At 39.4% G+C, this 12616-nt stretch overlaps 4 protein-coding genes across 5 annotated transcripts; 1 reads left to right on the top strand and 3 right to left on the bottom strand.

Annotated features, from left to right (window-relative positions):
* The first annotated feature begins 549 nt into the window (after positions 1-549).
* Positions 550-5186, top strand: LOC108859123 (probable methyltransferase PMT26). The gene is made up of 9 exons (XM_018632976.2): positions 550-748; positions 1266-2769; positions 2853-3002; positions 3178-3448; positions 3589-3699; positions 3785-3959; positions 4056-4328; positions 4411-4605; positions 4705-5186. Exons 2-9 carry the CDS (start codon positions 1318-1320, stop codon positions 4934-4936), a joined length of 2859 nt encoding a protein of 952 aa, XP_018488478.1. The 5' UTR covers positions 550-748; positions 1266-1317; the 3' UTR covers positions 4937-5186.
* A 70-nt stretch (positions 5187-5256) lies between these two features.
* Positions 5257-6198, bottom strand: LOC108859124 (photosystem I reaction center subunit N, chloroplastic). 2 transcript variants are annotated; one of them, XM_018632978.2, is made up of 3 exons: positions 5806-6198; positions 5582-5707; positions 5257-5480 (listed from the first exon to the last, which is right to left on the bottom strand). In XM_018632978.2, exons 1-3 carry the CDS (start codon positions 6091-6093, stop codon positions 5391-5393), a joined length of 504 nt encoding a protein of 167 aa, XP_018488480.2. In that variant the 5' UTR covers positions 6094-6198; the 3' UTR covers positions 5257-5390. The 2 variants fall into 2 exon arrangements, with proteins under 2 accessions (XP_018488480.2, XP_018488481.2); XM_018632979.2 differs by having other exon boundaries at positions 5257-5476; positions 5806-6152.
* A 466-nt stretch (positions 6199-6664) lies between these two features.
* LOC108859122 (glutamate--tRNA ligase, chloroplastic/mitochondrial) lies at positions 6665-9743 on the bottom strand. The gene is made up of 12 exons (XM_018632975.2): positions 9339-9743; positions 9133-9254; positions 8873-9055; positions 8610-8728; positions 8469-8517; positions 8255-8356; positions 8043-8145; positions 7871-7934; positions 7654-7768; positions 7461-7561; positions 7230-7386; positions 6665-7150 (listed from the first exon to the last, which is right to left on the bottom strand). The coding sequence occupies exons 1-12, from the start codon at positions 9691-9693 to the stop codon at positions 6917-6919; spliced, it is 1704 nt and encodes a 567-aa protein (XP_018488477.2). The 5' UTR covers positions 9694-9743; the 3' UTR covers positions 6665-6916.
* Positions 9744-10113: 370 nt separating this feature from the next.
* On the bottom strand, positions 10114-12616 carry LOC108859119 (NAC domain-containing protein 82). Its single transcript, XM_018632973.2, has 5 exons — positions 12373-12616; positions 11646-11889; positions 11266-11543; positions 10748-11185; positions 10114-10621 (listed from the first exon to the last, which is right to left on the bottom strand). Exons 2-5 carry the CDS (start codon positions 11800-11802, stop codon positions 10457-10459), a joined length of 1038 nt encoding a protein of 345 aa, XP_018488475.1. The 5' UTR covers positions 11803-11889; positions 12373-12616; the 3' UTR covers positions 10114-10456.

Here is a 12616-nt window from a genome sequence, read left to right as displayed (position 1 = left end):
TACCTGCTAATCCAAATGATTACGTTCAAGCCCTCAAATAAAAGCGACAACTGAATCATATTACTAACTGAAACTTGGTAGTATAGTTTATATATGTCAGATGAAATTAGTATTTCATCTTTGTTAATTTAAAATAGAACTTTATAAATCTAACCAAGAGGTAATTTTAAAAAAAAGACTTAAATGAAATGTATGAAAGAGTAAAGTTAAAAAGTGTCGTTTTTTGCTTTTGGCTAAAAACATGCTATATAAGTAACAACACCACTCTTCCACAACTTGCTTTATTAGTTATCATATCATATGATGATGAAATACAATTCTGATACCAAAAATATATATGGTTAGTGTCCTGATAAGGAATTGACTAAACATAACAAAAACAATCTTAAAAAAAAAAGAGAAGATTTTGAATAGATTTTCGACCACTACTAAATTCACGCCTGCTCCGTAGTTCCCTCTTTTTCACTCCGCGACGTATCATCTAAAATAGGCATTTCCCTCCCAAATTTAATAGAGATCTTTTCGTGTTAAAATCAAAATTCATAAATCAAATCAAAAATAATTCCTTTCCTTCCATCCTCTGTATATAAATAACACCTTTCTCTCCCCCCCCCAAACATACACATCCCCGTCGTGCCTTTCGAATTTTCCCGAGAAACTGACGGAAAATGGCTCCATAAGCTGAAACTTTTGAGATTCAGATCATCCCTTCTCTCTCGCCCCTCATATTGCTTCTCACCTGTAACAGGTTACATTCCTCTGACTCTTTTCGCCGTGTGTTTTTTTTCTGTAACTTATGTTGCTTAGTGATGATCTCGATAATGTAGAGAAACGGTTCTTCTCCCTAGATCTGTTGCGGATCTGCTGCTTTTTTATTCATTCGTTTATTATTCCCATAGATTTCTTCTTTAGTTGATCTTCGCAGAGCATCATTTGTTGCTTATTGCAGGAGTAACTTTTTAAGAGTGATTTTTTTTTTCTTTGGAATCGTGACGGTTTAGCCAGATCTGGTGGCTTTACCTTTCTTTCGATCATCTCAACTCGATCTTATTCAGAAAACATGCGCATGGCCACGGAATTTGATTTTAGAGTGTGCTACCACTTTTTTTTTTTTTTAATTTTCGAATTAGTATGTTTATGCATCTTGAATATATATTATATAGTAGCTGCTGACGTGGCCTTGTCTTTGATATCTCCTCTCTGGAGATGATTTTTATTTGCGATGATGCCTAACGTCTGTTTTCATTGTTTCTCTATCTGTGTAGGCGCGTGTACACGTTTTTTTTTTTTATATAGTCTATTGTTATCGGAGGAATCATGGCACAAGTGAGGTACACTAGGTTAGACAACAGGAGGCCCCCGTCGAGTTACTGCTCAACGGTGATGGTTGTTGTGTTTGTGGCCCTATGTTTAGTCGGGATCTGGATGATGACATCATCCTATGTTGGACCTGCTCAGGACGTTGATGAGGTTTCTCTCGACACTAAAGATGGGATAAAGAAACAGATGACCCCACCTGCTGCCGAGGAGGGCAGTGGCCAGAAGTCTGAAGATGGAGCTGGTGAAACACTGAATGAGGAGAAGAAAGGAGATGGTGATGAAGGTTTGCCTGAAGGTGATGGGAGCTCTAGCAAACAAGAGGGCCAGGAAGAGAAGAAAGACGAGAAAGCTAAAGAAGAGTCTACTTTGTCTGGTGATGAGAGCTCGAGCAAACAATGGGAGCAAGAAGAGAAGAAGGAAGAGAAAACAAAAGAAGAGGCTACTTCATCTGGTGATGAAAGCTCGAGCAAACAAGAGGACCAGGAAGAGAAGAAAGAAGAGGACACTAAAGGAGAGTCTACTTCACCTAGTGATGAAAGCTCGAGCAAACAAGTGGACCAGGAACAGAAGAAAGAAGAGAACACTAAAGAAGAGTCTACTTCATCTAGTGATGAAAGCTCGAGCAAACAAGTGGACCAGGAAGAGAAGAAAGAAGAGAACACTAAAGAAGAGCCTACTTCATCTGGTGAGACAAAAAGTGAGACTGAAGGTGGGGAAAATAAAAACGAGGACACCAAGTCAGAGAATGGTGATGGAAGTGACTTGGGCGAGAAAAAGGATTTGAAAGACGATCCAGATGAAGAAAATCAAAACGATGACTCCAAGTCAGAGAATGGTGATGGAAGTGATTTGGGTGAGAAAAAGGATTTGAAAGACCACCCAGATGAAGAAAATCCTGACTCAAATGATAAGCAAACCAAACCCGAAACAGAAGACAACGAGTCTAGTGAGGATAGTGAAAACCAAAAGAAAAAAACAGCTGATGAAAGTGATACAGAGGCAAAAGGTGACAAAGAAACCAAAACAGGCACTGAAGGTGCTGAAACGAAGACCGAGAAGGAAAGCACCGAGACAATTGTGGAGCAAGAGAGTCAACCTAAAAACGAGACCTCGGGTGATCTCTCGCCTCCTGGGGCACAGTTAGAGCTACTGAATGAAACTACAGCACAAAATGGTTCTTTTACAACCCAGGCAACGGAGTCCAAAATTGAGAAAGAAGCTCAGAAGAGTTCTGGTGATCAAATTGATTTCAAATGGACACTCTGCAATACAACTGCTGGACCGGATTACATTCCCTGTCTTGATAATGTGCAAGCCATTAAGAGTCTAAAGGATACTAAACATTATGAGCATCGTGAGAGGCATTGCCCAGACAGCCCACCCACCTGCCTTGTTCCTTTGCCTGAAGGATACAAGCGGCCAATTGAGTGGCCCAAAAGTCGAGAAAAGGTCTGCTTACTTTGTTCACTCTTATCATTTATATAAATATATATCTGTGAAGGACCTAAAATAAATATTTCGCGTTTATGCAGATTTGGTACACTAACGTCCCTCATACCAAGCTTGCTGAGTATAAGGGGCATCAAAATTGGGTTAAAGTTACCGGTGAGTTTCTAACTTTCCCTGGAGGAGGAACCCAATTCAAGCATGGTGCTCTTCATTACATCGATTTCATACAGGAGGTTGGTATTCAGATGTGATCTTCAATACACCCATTGTTTCTTATATGAATCCAGTTGTTTTCTATTCCTTTATTGTGTTAGAAATTGTGAATAGGTTTTGTACTTTGATTGCTTAAGGGGTAATATTTGTACTTATGGAGTTCCTCTTCTGATGAAAAAAAAATCTGCTTTACAGTCTGTCCCTGGTATCGAGTGGGGTAAAAGCTCTCGTGTGGTCTTGGATGTTGGATGTGGTGTTGCAAGCTTTGGAGGCTTCCTCTTTGACAGAGACGTGGTCACGATGTCCCTCGCGCCTAAAGATGAACATGAAGCTCAAGTGCAATTTGCTCTTGAGAGAGGCATTCCCGCCATTTCTGCAGTGATGGGCACTACAAGGCTACCTTTCCCTGGCAGAGTTTTTGACATTGTTCACTGTGCTCGCTGTAGAGTTCCATGGCACATAGAAGGTAAGTGACATAACCACCATACCATACCATACATGTAGTCTTTTAATGGGAAACTCCTTTGATCTTAACCATCTGTTTCTAGTGAATCCGTCAAACTCTTTCTTACCTTTCTGATGTTTGTGTGCACTATACATGGACAGGTGGAAAACTCCTTTTGGAGCTTAATCGTGTATTGAGACCCGGTGGCTTCTTTGTGTGGTCTGCTACTCCTGTTTATCAGAAGAAGACCGAAGATGTTGAAATTTGGAAAGGTTGTAAAAACAATCTATTCTCCATATATATAATTGCTCTGGAACATGTTTCTCACAGTTTACCTCATGTTGGCAAATTTTGCAGCTATGACTGAACTAACTAAGAAAATGTGTTGGGAACTTATATCCATCAACAAGGACACAATCAACGGAGTTGGTGTAGCGACATACAAAAAGCCTACTTCAAATGAATGCTACAAAGGCAGATCAGAACAACAACCTCCAATATGTGCGGACTCCGATGACCCAAATGCATCTTGGTATGCTTTTGTTTTTTTATTATTTGTTACCGAGCTAAAAAAGAAACAGCCAATCTACGTTGCCTCATATACATGTTTTTGGGTGAGGTTTTACAGGAAAGTGCCACTCGAAGCATGCATGCACACGGCACCAGAAGACACAACGCAGCGTGGATCTCAATGGCCCGAGCAATGGCCAGCGAGATTAGAGAAACCACCGTTCTGGTTATCAAGTTCCCAAACCGGAGTTTATGGAAAAGCAGCACCAGATGATTTCACCGCTGATTATGAGCACTGGAAACGTGTAGTGACCAAATCATACCTTAATGGTTTAGGAATTAACTGGGCATCTGTTAGAAATGTCATGGACATGAAAGCCGTTTATGGAGGGTAAGACATGACAAAACATAATGTCTTCATCTGATTTTAGACGCATCTTTAGTGTTTTTGTGTGGTTTGGTTCTCTTTGCAGATTTGCAGCGGCTCTAAGGGACATGAAAGTGTGGGTGATGAATGTGGTTCCAATAGACTCACCAGACACACTAGCAATAATCTATGAACGAGGACTCTTCGGTATCTACCACGACTGGTGTGAATCTTTCAGCACTTATCCGAGATCATACGATCTTGTTCACGCCGACCATCTTTTCTCCAAACTCAAACAAAGGTCTGTTCATCTGTTGTGTAAGAAAGAGAGTCTCTGTTTCAAACAACAGAAGCATGATAACTAACTAGATAAAAATCTCCATCTCTTTGTACTTTACAGGTGCAATCTAACGGCGGTTGTTGCGGAAGTGGATAGGGTTCTGAGACCAGAAGGGAAAATGATAGTCCGGGACGATGCGAAAACCGTACAAGAAGTGGAAGCCATGGTGAAAGCAATGAAATGGGAAGTTCATATGACTTACTCTAAAGGAAAAGAAGGTTTGCTTACTGTTCAAAAGTCAATTTGGCGACCTGCAGATGTACAAACTCTCGCGTATGCTATCGCCGCTTGAGAACAAACTTTGTTCGAGTCCCCCCCACTCTATTTGTACGTAAACACACACACACACACACACACTTATTAACTCGTTATATCATCTTCCTCCTTTTTGTCGTCTTTTAGGGTATTTCTTCCCATTTTTAGCGTTTTAAGTTTTAACTCCGAGTTGAGTCGTTTGTTTGTATGTAATACCCGCACCTGTTTCTCGTCTTGAAGATGCAGAACTTTCTTGTTTTGTTAATGTTAGATGATTACAGAGTCAAGCATCTACCCAATTTAACTTGATACTCGATTCTTATCCAAAGTTGATCTATCTATGTGTGCATAATAATCTTCATAATCCCTAATGAGAGGATAACTTTGATAGATTCAAATGGGACATGAAAATTTTGATGGATAAAGGGAGATACATTGTTGTTGGGGGTGGGTTTATATAAGAATGAATAACAAACAACAAACAGACTTCTTCACCATTTCCAGAAAACATTGGAACCACACTTGTACTTGTCTTTGCCTTCGCATTCCAACGCCAAATCTTCAGAGATAAATGGGACTTTCTGCAAACACACAAGAGAGCACGAAGAAGAACATGATCATAATCTCTTCAAAAGATTAACTACCTCCCTAAGAAAGAACAAAAAAAGAGTTGAGTTAAAACCTTTTGCTTGGCGAGATCTTGGCAACCAGTGAAATTCTCAGGGAACTTGCAGCTTCCGAATTGGACAGTGAATGCTCTCGCAAAGTTTGCTCCACTTGTTGCCAATCTCTTCTTATCGTTCAGTTCCTATAAATCAAAAATTTTCAAAAACAAAACCATTACTTTGCTGCATATAAGGTTTCTTTAAAGATCTCAACAAGATTCATAATGTTTCAAGACTTTACTTTGTTGGCCTTGCTCTTCTCGAGATATTCATCGAAGATGCTAGCATTAGCAGAAGCAGACACAGCAGCAGAGGAGAAGAGTGTAGCCGCTAAGAACACCATGGCTGATCTTCTTCCATTAGACCCATCAACATCATCACCACCAGCTCGTTGAGCTTTGATCACAGGAAACGTCTGTTTCTTCTGACCAAACCCGACTGATGAACTCACTTTCTGGTTTAGCTCTACTGAGCCAGCACCAGAGATTGCGTAGCTGCAGGTGAGAACACTTGAGTTCATGGCTGCCATTAAGAGTTTTTTGATTGGTGACTGAAGAAGGAAGAGATTAGATTTTAGTATTGAGGAGATGAATGAGGATCATGATGACGTGGACGTGAATGTAATAAGCGATTGTGGTTGGAGTGTGGATAAGGTGAGATTTCCCTTCAGTCTTATTGGCAAAAGCCTAAATCAGATTCTCTTTAAAGTGCTTATGTGGTTAGCTTCACTTCAGTCCCCACCTCTCATCTATCTTTATATAAATCTGGTGCCTATACGGAATTATTAGTTTATTTATTATATATTTTTGCTCTTCATATTCAATAATATTTTTAATTTTTGAATTTAATTTATAAAATTATTTTAATGAAACATAAACATTTAGATACAGAAATCATATAAATTTGTAGATTTTCATTAACTTTATTGTTTCATTTAACATATTTACACCAATTTAAATTGATTTAGACAATGTTAAACTGATTCAAACCAAATTACGATAATTTAAACCACTTTACGATAATTGTTTTAGCTATAAGCCTATAACCGATTTGTTGTCTAGACTGTCAAGACCAATTTTTAGAACCTTATTAAGAACAAATTGTGCTTTTAAAAGAGATTATTCCATCATTTGAGATTATCTTAAAGAGAATGAAAACAACAAATGTGAAAACAGAGCACCGAAAGCAAATTCAAAACTTGCTTAATAAGATGTCTATGCTCTCTGCTTTGTTCCTAACTTTACCCAAAAACGCAAGCTTGATCAAGAACATAATACTCTACAAATGAATCGAGAAATCAGTCTTTAGGATATGGTCATTTCACCAACTAAAACTCAGATTAACAAGCTTTCTCAGGTAGATGCTGCGGCAGTAGGTTCAAGAGGAACACTCTCGCCTTTGTTAAAAGCTTCCCAATCCATCTCCCTAAGGATCTTAAACCGTTCCTCCATGGACACAAACCCGGCCTGAGGAGCCACAATACCGGGACTTCCAGCTTTGTGAATTAGAACAATACTAGTGGCCATCTCAGGTCCATGGAGTTTTCCCGTTAGCAACACACGTAGTGGCATGAAAAGTGATTTCCCCTGTAACACCAGTATCAGAGAAGTCAGCAAACAATCTTTTGTAACGTTTTGTTCATTCAAAGAGAGCAGATGACTTTACTTTGCGCTTCGTTGATTTGCCAAAGGCTTTCACCCATTTCTGCCAACCACTTTGTCCTTCTGCTAAAGCGCCTGGAATCTCCCCGCTGTCATATGCAGCTACGAGGCTGGCTGCTACTTCATGAAGCCTGTCTTCAACGGCGGGCTTAGCTTCAGGACTACAAAACCCATAAGAAAGGTTCATTGAAAGGAACAAGGGCAATGCATGATGCTCAAACGGTTTGATAGTTACCTAGCCAATGTAGCGTGTAAAGGATACGAAAGCAAGTTTAAAAGTACTTGGTCCGAATCCGTCACCAAATCAATCCCATCCTTGAGAAGCTCGACAGCTTCCTGTAATTCCAACAAAAATCTCAAACTCTGTAAGTCTATACAGAAAACATCTCTTGTTCTTTAGGATCAGAAGAAAGTGTGTCCATACATACATCTACAAAGCTTCCCTCAGATTGCGTTAAGATGCCAGCGCTCTTCCATCGCTCACCAACAAGTTTTGTTAATTTTTCAGATGGAAGTGCCTTCAGATGTAGACCATTCATCCATCTTCCAAGTTATATACATGCAAAATCAAAAGCTATTTATTAGCAAATATAAAGAGAAGAAGATTATATTAAATCAAACAGCTAAACAAGTTCGATGGATCACCTTAACTTTGTAGAATCAAAAATCGCACCACTTTTGTTGACACGTTCAATGGAGAATTTTTCAACTGCAAATCAAGAACAAACATGCAAACCAACAAGTCAGAAAAATGAAGGATGACGACAAACTAAGTTCATGCAAAGAAAAGTTATTAGTCAAAACAAGAACGACTTACCAAGTTGCTCGAGTGTGAAAAATTCATTTTCAGTGCCGTCTCCCCAGCCTAAGAGCGCCAAATAGTTCACCATCCCCTGAGGTAGGAATCCCATCTCTCTGTACTGTTTTTTTTATCAACGTAACCCAGATTGTTAGAAGACGAATCATACGTTGAGTAACTCTATGAATCAAACGTGAAGTAAAAGACAAATAACAGCTTTAAACAAACACCTGTCCTACAGAAGTTGCACCGTGTCGTTTTGATAGTTTACTTCTATCCGGAGCTAGAATTAGAGAAACATGTGCGAACTGAGGCATTGGAAACTCCAGAGCCTGCCATTGATAAGACAAGACTAAATCAAATTCTTCTTCCTTCCTATCTTCAGGATCACATGACTTCGTAAAGCAACTGAAAGAAACAGACATAAAAGCTAGTAGTGCTTACCTTGTAAATCAGAGCCTGCCTTAATGTATTAGGCAAGTGTTCTTCAGCCCTGATATGAATAGTTTAAGATTTCTTTATCAAGATCACATTCAAATATGTTTTATAAGAAAAAGAAGGCATGGGAGTGAGTAGTATAGTAACCTTATGACATGTGAAATAGCCATGGTAGCATCATCTACCGTAACACAGAAGTTGTAAACAGGCTGGCCATTACTCCTCATCACCACAAAATCTCCAAGAGTATCCAAGTTCCAACATACCTTCAAGACACTATCACACATTCTCAATAACAAATAGTTACACCTTTCTACACAAGAAAAAGTTGAAAAAAAGTAAAAAACTTCACAAGATCACAATGTAAGGTTATTGACTGAGAGAATAAACACACAAAACAAAAAACGTACCTCACCGCGAATCAAGTCGTTAATTTTCAAAGAGCCTTCCTTGGGGACACGAAAGCGGTAAGTAAAAGGCGTACCATTTGCTAACTCTTGCTCCACCTCAGCATCAGAAGCGGTTGCCCATTTGCCAGTATAAACCGGAGGCAACTGTTTTAACTTGGCAATCTCCTTCATCTTCACAAGCTCCTACATAATAATAATAAACATTAAAAAAGTCAACAACAAGGTTTTAAAATCGAATTTTGAGAGGATAAAGAAACAACCTCAGTGGAGCAAAAGCATCGATAAACTTGGCCAGACTCCAAAAGCTTCTCTGCATACTGTTTGTAAAGAGCATTCCTTTCAGATTGTCTATAAGGACCAAACTCTCCACCAACCTCAGGACCTGCAAAACCTCAATCCCCAAATTTTACAATCACACAACAAGTAGTGTCTTAATAGATCAGCATCTGAAGTTAAAGACCCTGACCTTCATCCCAATCAAGACCTAACCAGGAGAGATCCTGAAGAACAGCAGCTTCAGATTCACGCGTCGATCTCTCCAAATCCGTATCCTCAATCCTCAGCACAAACTTGCCTCCTTTAGACCTGGCGAAGAGGTAGTTGAAAAGAGCAGTCCTTGCTCCGCCCACGTGGAGATTACCGGTGGGAGAAGGCGCGAAACGGACTCTGACAGAGCCACCGTTACTGCCTGGTGGCGATGATGAACACGCAACCACGGCGAAGCTTCGCCGTGAAGATTGACGCCGTCGAAGGAAAGTAGGAGCGAGCTCCGGTAATGACCTAACCCTAAGCCACGGCGTGTTGAAGACGAGACTCGCCATCGTTTGATTAAAAAGCTTGAGAGAGAGAGGATAAAATGGATTTTTAATCGGAGAGAAGTAAGAAAGAGTCCGTCTGCTTTGAATTGAAAAAGCATATAATTCTATAAGAGCCCTTCTAGCTTTCTCAGCTTTACATTTACATCCCCGTATTTTATTTTTTGATATCGTAATGACCCTCGTTTATAATGCGAATTTCAATACGAAGAAACGTATGTCTGCTGCTGGCATGCTGCTACTAGAAATTAAGCTTTTTATTTATTTATAAAACCTCCCATAACTTTTGCTTCCTTGAATTTACATACCTTTATTATCTCTTTTGCATTTGTACACCCATTTTAATTATTCGTTGCCATCTAATCTTTGTAGCCTTTGATTACAGACTAATGATAGTGTGATGTGGCATTCTGATTTCAAGCTAAGAATCCATGAAAAAACATAATTTCAAATGATTTTTTTCTGATACATAGATGATGATGATGATGGATGATGATGATGAATGCTAGTTAAGGCAAACACAACATAGAAGCTAGCTAAACATCTCATGGTGTTAAGCTACTACTACTGTGTTTGCTTAAAAAAAAGAAGCTACTACTACTGAGTCATGACATTGTCTGTCTTTTTGTGCACACTAGAGTTTGCGATAGAGAAAACATTCTGGTTAAAGCTTCACAATTTTTTGTCTCTGTTTCCATGGCATCAAAGCAACACGGATCCTCAAAACAGCAATGAATACCAGAGTGGTTTTAAGTCTGACTACATAGAGTCATGAAGCACCGGGATGACCAGCCTGAGCAGCGGGAGGAGTGGATGGCTCAATCAGTTCCTCTATGCCTATGAATAGCTCATCGCCTTGCATCCAGCTCATATCGACATCTTCTAAGCAAACAGGAGCTTCATCCACAACAGGAACTCCAGTCTCATGTCTCACCTGTAAATTTTGAAAAAATATTCAACAAAATTTTCTTTTAAACAAAAGATCAACAACCACTAAAGATCACTATAAATTTAAAGACTAATGTTAGATCCATCAAAAGTATATGATTCAGAGAGTTACCTCATACTGGTTGTTGAATCCGTCCAGACGTAAAGACTCGTCGCTATCAACAACAAAGAGATCCAGCATAGAATAAAAGTCATCGTCATCTTGTACTGCGTGAGGAACCTCAAGAAGAGGAGAAGAAAAAGAAGACAAGGGAGTGTGAGCTACAGCATCACTCGCTAGAGGTGGAAGCATTGTGGCAGTTAGTTGCGGTACATCAGAGACACAAGATTCTGATATCACTCTAGTGATACAATCCTCAGGAGGATGCGAGCGTGATGCCGAAGCAACTACACTGGTTACTTTGTTAGGAGCAGGATCAGGAATAGCTACAAGACTCTCTATATCTTCCTCATCACTCCAATCCTCATCCTTAAATGGAGCTCCATATTCAGATCCATGCCTTGGTCCAAGTCCTTTCTTCTTAAAGAGTTTACAAATCACATAAGTATCCTGCAGAGGTCACAAACAACAACAACATATTTAACTAAGTTTATCTCTAAAAGATATAATCTGCTTAAGATTTTCATTACCTGAGGAATATTCCTCTGTACCAGTGTTCTGTCTTCAAGTCTGTACTCGTGTATGACCCAGTCGGTACGTTCCCCACGAGGCGTCTTCCCGTAGTGAAAAATCAGAGTTCTGATTTTCCCAACGACCTCATCATTGTAAGTAACATCTCTATCTTTCCCAGTGGTCTTCCAGTAACCAGATTCAGTAGAACGGTTTGCCTTACCGCCGTTGGGATACTTCTTAAGCCTCGGACAGAAGAAGTACCACTTAAGATCTCCAGTCCTTAAGCATGACTTCTCTGTAAAAGATAAAAAGTGTTTTTTGAGTTGGAGAGTAACCAAACCACATACAGAACTGAAAAGAAAAAAAAAAAGAATGAGACTTTTAAGGTCTTACTTACCAGGTAAATCAGGTGGTTCGAACTTGTAGATGTCGAGCTCAGCTATGGCATTAGTCATGAACTTTTTTCCAAGAACTTTTCTCTTCAAGTAGTATCTCACAAGTTCAACATCAGTGGGATGAAACCGAAAGCCAGGTTCCAAGCTATTCTTGACCATTGCAGAGAGAAACTCAAAGAGTACAAAATTTCGCAACAACTAAGTAACTTCCCTCAGAAAAGTCTTCTTGCAGATATCAACTGACATCTGGTGTGAAACAGAGAGACACAAACAAACAAACATTTTTTTTAGTAAGAAACTTAGTGAGCAAGCTCATTTTGATGGACTGTAAATAACAACATCTAGGGCTAATCTCTGTTTGTGATTGCATCAGCTGATCAACTTGGTAAGCCAAAAAAAAAAAATCATCAAACAAGAGTCAGGAAACGAGCAGACTTGGAGAAATGAAATCAAAACTAATTTTCTTATAAACCCTAAAACCCTGCAAAATTGGATTTTGATTTTAAGCAACAAGAAGATGATTTCAGAGAAAGACCCTATAAACCAAGTAAAAACGTCTCTTTTGATCATAAGAAGATCTCATTATAAGTCAATGTAAGTCCGCTTAGACTAAACCCAGAAATCATAAGAAGGGATAAACATTTTGGGAACTGAAATTAAGGAAGACAGAGGGATCTCACACTCGGATCATAAAAAAAAACAGAGAAGTAAAGAGGATCGAGATCGCACCCGTGGAGAAGAAGAACCGGAGTAACAGAGGACTGGTGGTCGGAGTGAGAGAGGAGAGAGAGTAGCTTGAAAGAGAAGCCAGAGGGTGTGAGAGAGTGTTGTGGGTTAGGGTTTTATATACATCTTAATACGCGTTTTATTAGAGGAAGTTTAAGGACTCATTTTGCAAAAAAAAAAAAAAAAAGAGTGAGTGTTTTCGTGGGTTACGTACTAACCTCAACCAAGTTATGAAATTTTTACTATT

The sequence above is a fragment of the Raphanus sativus genome, chromosome 5 (genome assembly GCF_000801105.2).
Source record: "Raphanus sativus cultivar WK10039 chromosome 5, ASM80110v3, whole genome shotgun sequence".
NCBI classification, from domain to species: Eukaryota; Viridiplantae; Streptophyta; class Magnoliopsida; order Brassicales; family Brassicaceae; genus Raphanus; species Raphanus sativus.
Note: the sequence above shows the minus strand (reverse complement) of the source record. Positions and strands in the feature narration are given on the sequence as shown.